Genomic DNA, 7,122 nt, shown 5'->3' with positions numbered 1-7,122 from the left:
TACGGAGCACTGTACTATGGCCCACTCTTCACGTCGAAGGTCGTCGCAATTTGCGTGGTCTTCACAGCCTGGGCATTCGTCAGCAGCTAGCTGAGCCAGACGATATCCCTTGCACTGAAAAACTCGAATGAGAAGATGCGGACCTTTGCAACAACAATAGCGGTAACAATAGACATGTACCAGGCGGGTAGGCAAAGGCGGGATCACGCTCTGCAGTTGTTCACAGCTGGGCACCACTCGATGTAATGGGGTTTACATTCCTGCGAGATGTGCACAGAAACATGAAACACAAGAAGCTCTTGTTTTTTCTCACGGCAAAGTAGCCACTTGCATTGTGTTCGATCCTACACCAATCTCCTGTACTTGTGTTCTTGCAGGAATTGTATTCTGACAAAAGCTTCATTGTGTTCGTTTATTGAGAGCATTCTGATTGTACCAGGAAGTTAGGCAAAAGTGTGCTCAGGTTCTGCCGCGAATCATAGCAGGACTAGTTTGTTGAGACCATAGTGACTCTGGAAACAGCCTGTGTTATCTTGCAGCAGTGCATGTAACCTTAAATGCCATTCCAGAGCATTGATTTCAGTACTTTATTCACAATGCGAACCCAGTGAAGGACATTTCACATCGTGTGATGACTGCACGAGTCTGGCAGGTGCTGTACAAAAGCTCTATTCATGTAGTAGCCACTGTGTACGAGACGATGTCATGGGTCGAACAACGTTTATTGCCTATAGTGACGAGTTTAAGTAGGCCAGGCGGGTGACGTCACGCTTACGTAGGAGCGACAGCTTGCGCTCGCTATCGCGGCCGTGCCAACTCGGTTACATCTTCCTTTCCTTGGGGCAATATAGGTCGCTCTGGCATGGGGTACCGACGAGGCTCGCGACGTTCCCGAGTGCTTCTCCGTGGTAGTGGCGGCTCTGGAACGGGTCCCGAGCCTGGCAAGCCTGAGGAAGGAGTTGTGGTAGTGTCGGGGCATGGTAGCTCTGGAACCTCCCGGAGATGTTCCCGTGTGCGTCGCATTTCTCGGCCATCTTCTGTTTTTACCAGTACGGAGCGTGGAGCTCCCGCTGATCCCAGCACAACGACCGGGGACCACGTCCGTGTGTGCGTGTCGTACAACGAGGCCCTCTGACCCGGTGAGAGGGCGCGCAGGTCCCGAGCACCTCGATTGTAGTAGACCTTCTGCTTGTGGCGAATCTCCTGGAGACGGGAGTGCACCTTCCTGCTGGGCAATGGTGCCGGCTTCAGGTGGCAGGAGGGAACCGGGAGCAGTGTTCTCGTCTGTCGACCCATCAGCCTCTGCACAGGTGACATCAGAATAGCATCACGTGGAGTATTGCGCAACTCAAGCAGAGCTAAATGGAAGTCTGGGCTGTTATACGAACACTTCTTCAGCAGCGTTTTCGCTTCTTGAACTGCCCTTTCGGCCATGCCATTTGCGCGAGGGTGATAAGGGCTTGACGTCACTTGGGTGACTCCTAGTTCATGCAGAAATTCACGGAACTCTTGGCTACTAAAAGGGGGTCCGTTGTCACTACAGAGCTTCACTGGTAAGCCGTGGACAGAGAAAACTTTCGCGCACCACTCCTTCAAGTGCCGGGCTGTTGTGTATCGAAACTCCTTTATTTCAAAATAAAAGGAGTAGAAGTCTACAATTAAGGCAAACTCTTTACCACCGTGATGGAATAAGTCCATGCCAACCATTTCCCATGGCAGACTGGGGACATCATGCGACAGTAGAGGCATCTTAGTGTTTTGCTTTTGGTGAGCCTGGCAAACTTTGCATGATGCTGCAACCTGGTCAATGTCACTCGACATGGATGGCCAAAACATGACACTCCTAGCCCGAATTTTCATCTTTTCCGCCCCCGAGTGGGCCAGATGAAGAAGCCGAAGGATTTCAGCTCTCTTAGCGCTTGGTACGGTTACCTTGTTGCTGCGAAAGACGAGGCCATCTTGTGTATGCATCTCTTCTCGATACGCCCAAAATGGCCTGGCACATGCTGGGACGTCCTCTTTGTTTTCCGGCCAGTCAGTCTCGGCATAGGATCGGATGGTCGACAGAGCAGGATCCTTGGCGGTTGCCACACGTAGTTCCTCGAGGCGACGCTCAGAAGCTGGAACAAGGGCAATGACGTTAACATTGAAGCGCTCGGTTTCTTCCGTCAATAACGCCTTGCTTGGGAAACGAGAGAGCGCATCAGCCAAAACAGCTCTTTTCCTGGCTTGTACAGTAGATTAATGGCGTATCGCTGCAATGTCAGTCGCATTCGTTGCAGTCTAAGTGGGCACTGGTGAAGTGGTTTACTGAAAATTGGCACCAACGGACGATGGTCGGTTTCCACCGTAACCTCAGATTGGCCGAAAATATAGTCGTGAAATTTTTCGCAGCCATGCACAATCGCCAGAGCTTCCTTTTCGATCTGCGCGTACCTCGTTTGAGCATCGCTGAGCGATCTAGACGAGAAAGCGATAGGGCGGCCGTCTTGTATCAGAACGGCGCCAACGCCCATGTGGCTGGCGTCAACAGAGAGGGTGACTGGCTTTTTCGGATCGAAGTAAGCAAGCACTGGCGCTGTTACTAAGGCTTGGCGCAGCTCATTGAAGCTGCATTGCTCTTTTTCTGTCCAGACCCAGGCAATATCTTTGCGCAGCAATGTTCTAAGTGGTGCGGTGAGTACAGACATTCGAGGAATGAAGCGCTGCACGTAATTCATCGTTCCGAGGAAGACTTTCAATTCCTTACTGTTACTTGGCGCTGGCATGTCCAAAATGGCTTGGACGCGATCGGGTCCCAGGCTCAGTCCTTGCGTGGTGAAAACGTGTCCCAAGTAGCGAACTTGCTCCTGCAAAAAGACACATTTCTGTGAGTTCAGACGGAGGTTGTGCTCACGGCAGCGTGCAAGCACCCCGGTCAAGTTGTTGTCATGTTCTTCCTTCGTTGTGCCCCAGACTAATATGTCGTCCATTACAACCGCTACTCCAGACAGGCCCTCCAAGAGGCGGTGCATGGCTGCTTGAAATATTTCCGGGGCGGAAGCAATTCCAAAAGGCATGCGGATAAACCGATAGCGCCCGTAGGGCGTGCTCATTGTGCACAATCTGGAGCTGCTGTCAGAAAGTTTTATTTGCCAGAACCCGGATGTTGCGTCCAAGGTAGAAAAATATTTAGCTCCAGCTAGTCGTTGCGCGACCTCTTCTAGAACAGGCATAGGGTAGTGTTCCCGCAGAATAACCTTGTTAAGCTCCGTTGGGTCGAGACAAATTCTTACTTTATCACCTTTAACTACGGCTACCATATAGCTTGACCATTCTGTTGGTTCGGTTACCTTGGTTATGACGTTGTGCTCCTCCATGCGTTGAAGTTCGGCCTTTACTTTTTCTTCAATGGCGACCGGAACCCTTCTGGCTGGCACAACAACACCGACGGCGCCGGGTTTGAGCTTCATTTCGTACTCAAAATTTTTCAGCTGTCCCAATCCTGTGAAAACATCGGTGAAGGGCTGAGCCGCCGGGTAGAGTTGCTGCGTCTCGACGCTATCAACGCGATAAATCAAGCCAAGGCTTTCTGCTGCTGCTCCGCTGAGGGTCACCGGCACGTTTTGCTCAATGACGAAGAAGGTTTCATCGTGCTGTTTATCGTTCACGGATAGCGACAACTTTACTTTAAACTGCGCAGTCGTTTTGTGGCCGAAAAAACTCGTTAACGTGGCTCGGCAGGCTTCACGAGTCTTTCTCGGAAGCGACAAAACATCTTCCTTTGAAATCACACAACAGTTTGCCCCAGTATCAAGTTTGCAGACCATCGGACGGCCTTCAATGGAAACTGTCGCGGTCCACTGGTCGCTAGCGAGTGCGTTCACAGTTAAAGCGTCCAGAAAAAAATCTGACCTTTCGTCAACATGTAGCTCTCGTATTTCCCTGCGCTTTGCATCTTCGCTGTGCAAGAAGGATGACTGTGAGCATGCTTGGGCGAAATGATTCAATCCTCCGCATTTCTTGCACGCTTTTCCTGTTGCTGGGCAGCGGCTGCCGCGGTGAACTTTGTAGCCACATTTGTTACATGGCTTTGTTACTCTGGCCAACGCATTTACAGCTGCAGTTTCAGCGCCTTCAGTGGTGCCACGTATCTGTCGAAACTGCTCCTCGCCTTGCTCTTGGATGCGACAGATTTCGACTACTCTTTGGTAAGAGGGGTTTTCAGAAATTAACTTCTTTTGCAGTCCCTTGTCCCGGATACCGAGTATGATGCGACTACGAAGCATGCGCTCTTCTAAGTCTCCAAAATCGCAGTGTTGGGCTAGCGTTCGCAATTCGACAAGCCAGTCATTGAAGCTTTCGTCCTCTTTTTGGTCTCGGGAGCCGAAGCAAAACTCGTGGTAAGTGAGGTTCTTCGCGGGCTGGTAGAAGTCTTCAAATTTTTTATTATAAGGGTTACATCGGTTGTGTCCTCTCCTGGCTCAAACTTGAACGAAGCGAACACTTTTCTAGCCTCTTCCCCAATGGTCACTAAAAGCGTCGCCGCCTGCACTTCTTTTGGTTGCTTGTTCAGCTGAGTTGCCGTGGAAAACAGTTCAAACTCACTTTTCCAGGTCTTCCACCCAAGCCAAGCGTCTCGCGATGTGTCGAGGGGCTTCGGAGGCGGCAGGAGCGTTGTCGGCAATGCAGGCGGTGTCGTCATGCTGGCTGTTTTCCGCTGCCACCATGTGTACGAGACGATGTCATGGGTCGAACAACGTTTATTGCCTATAGTGACGAGTTTAAGTAGGCCAGGCGGGTGACGTCACGCTTACGTAGGAGCGACAGCTTGCGCTCGCTATCGCGGCCGTGCCAACTCGGTTACAGCCACTCGTACATTCAAAAGCACAAGCTTGCTCTGGTTGGTAATCTATGGTAACGCTTACAGTGCACAAAACGAACCAGTACCGAAAGGTGCAACGTGAACACAGCGCTGTGTTGCTCCTTTCTGTCCTGGTTTCTCTGGTGGACTATAGAAGTTTACATGCAAGAGTAATACGTGATATTTCAGGATGTATTGTGAGTCAATTCATCATCTTCTGTAAAGATTTTCCAACTGCTTTGCAGAAATCGCCTTGTTTTTTCATAGCTCTTGAGCAAACATATTATGGTTTATCCTTGCAATAATAAAAAACAGTCAAGTTGTCTCATTGTTTACATCATTGTCTTATCATTCACTGCTGCCAACTACAACAAAGGATGCCTCTAATATTGTGCCAGCCAGTGTTCAAACAAGGACAATTAGAAAAAAAGGTATCTCTTTGCATGCACTTCGTGCACTTCTTAGTGCTGCCAGTCCAATGTAACATCATCTGCGTGAAATAATACAATTTATCTTCTTTACCTGTGGCCACTATGAACGTCTTATCCGTATGTTGTAAGCAACGTAGAAGTACCTTCCATCGTTAACACCTTCGGGGATGCATCACCTCTGTGGATTGAGATTCGCCTGGACTTTATCTTTGAGATTCAACTGATCGTGCATAACGTGATGTGCTGAAACTTAATTCTTATTGCTTCTGCTTCTGTATATTTACATTATTTTAACTTTTATATACAGTAGTCCTTACGCATACTTAGAAAACATATAGCACCATCTTAATGGTCACGACAGGTGAGAAAATGCTTCGCGCATCGGAGACGTTATAAATAGCTCAACTGGCTGTTGGGCTAGTTGGTGCATTACTTCAGAGAAACTAGACACGGAAGCGCCACCGCAATAAAAAAGACAGAATAAAGAGAAGGGGCATTTTTAATACTTGCAATGCTGTGCCGCTCCTTATCTCTATACTATCGGCAACGCTTCTGGACGCCGCGGGCCTTGGGAACGAAGGGCCGCCGCCGCCCAGCACGGAGTCGACGGGCATAATTGTAACGATGCGGACGTCGTCCACAGAAGCGTGCGTCGCCAAATCAAATTGCCCTCCGCCTGTTCTCCTGCAATAAGCATGTGCATATCTGAAACGTCAACGCCACCCGAGTGAAACGCAAGTTTGTCTGATTGCGCTGCGATTCCGCGCCTCGGACTCGCGCTGCCGCCACCTTACTTCGCCATAGCCGCCGTCACTGCCGCTGTGGCCTGCTGCTGGGGCCCAGCCGGTAAAGGCGCTCTGTCATCGTCAGTCGCAAACCACCCTCCCCAGGGGCGTAGCCAGGGGGGGGGTTGGGGGGGTTCAACCCCCCTCCCCGAACTTTTTCAGTTTTGCTTGCGTATATATACACGCACACATACAAACGCACGCACGAACATACATAAAGTACGGTTGAACCCCCCGCTCCCCCCCGAAAAAAATTTCTGGCTACGCCCCTGACCCTCCCCATACGGGGACGATCGGTAAAAATATCCAACAACGCGGCTCACTGTTCGGCAACCTGCCGACATAACCACAGAACAACTACACAAAATAACCAGAGAAATAACGATGCCGGCAATGTCGAGGCTCGCTTGGCTGGCTCGCTTATTGGCTAGAAAAGTTACTATGTCTTCGTCGTTCGTCTCCAAAATTGGTACTAAATTGCAGACGATATCGTGTGCTTGACGACTTTACAACTAAACGCTTCACTTTCCTTTTTTTTTTTGTTGTCGCATTTACAATCACAGAAACAAAACGTTACTTAATTGCACGTTTCTTTGTATTTTATGTCCTCTTCACGTCACGCTTCGCAAGCATTTCATGCGTTTGCGTCATCATTGTGTACACGTCACGGCTACGTCAAATTCGACAGAAAATGGCGGAAGTCCGGGATAGCACCCCTGGTGTCAGTGGATAATGGTGTGTCCTAAAACGTCTCTTTCTGTTCCGATTAACTCTAAGACCTTGGACGTATGGACGGTATTCAGCCTGAAATATATGAGACGTGGATTTCTTTGTTGCAGGAGGTGAAAAGGCATAAGCTATTAACCACATGGCTCCGTGTTTTCTATGTTTATTTTTCTTGAATATCGGAGAATGTTTATCGGAGTTTATATTTCTGGCGGATATTCGGCGTTTATCGGAGTTTATTTCTAGCAAATCCCAGATTCTCCGAAATTCGAAGTTTTGCATTATCCTCAAAACCCCGAAATCTTAGATCAATTGATATCTGAATACTAAAACGCCA

At 49.3% G+C, this 7,122-nt stretch overlaps 1 protein-coding gene across 3 annotated transcripts; it reads right to left on the bottom strand.

Moving 5' to 3' along the window:
- Positions 1-703: 703 nt before the first annotated feature.
- On the bottom strand, positions 704-4,822 carry LOC125759855 (uncharacterized protein K02A2.6-like). 3 transcript variants are annotated; one of them, XM_049419275.1, is made up of 3 exons: positions 3,333-4,822; positions 2,750-2,849; positions 704-2,120 (listed from the first exon to the last, which is right to left on the bottom strand). In XM_049419275.1, the coding sequence occupies exons 1-3, from the start codon at positions 4,266-4,268 to the stop codon at positions 799-801; spliced, it is 2,358 nt and encodes a 785-aa protein (XP_049275232.1). In that variant the 5' UTR covers positions 4,269-4,822; the 3' UTR covers positions 704-798. The 3 variants fall into 3 exon arrangements, with proteins under 3 accessions (XP_049275232.1, XP_049275233.1, XP_049275231.1); XM_049419276.1 differs by having other exon boundaries at positions 704-1,302; positions 1,933-2,120; positions 2,750-4,804; XM_049419274.1 differs by having other exon boundaries at positions 2,750-4,821.
- Between the last annotated feature and the right edge of the window lie 2,300 nt (positions 4,823-7,122).

The sequence above is a fragment of the Rhipicephalus sanguineus genome, chromosome 9 (genome assembly GCF_013339695.2).
Source record: "Rhipicephalus sanguineus isolate Rsan-2018 chromosome 9, BIME_Rsan_1.4, whole genome shotgun sequence".
NCBI lineage: Eukaryota > Metazoa > Arthropoda > Arachnida > Ixodida > Ixodidae > Rhipicephalus > Rhipicephalus sanguineus.
Note: the sequence above shows the minus strand (reverse complement) of the source record. Positions and strands in the feature narration are given on the sequence as shown.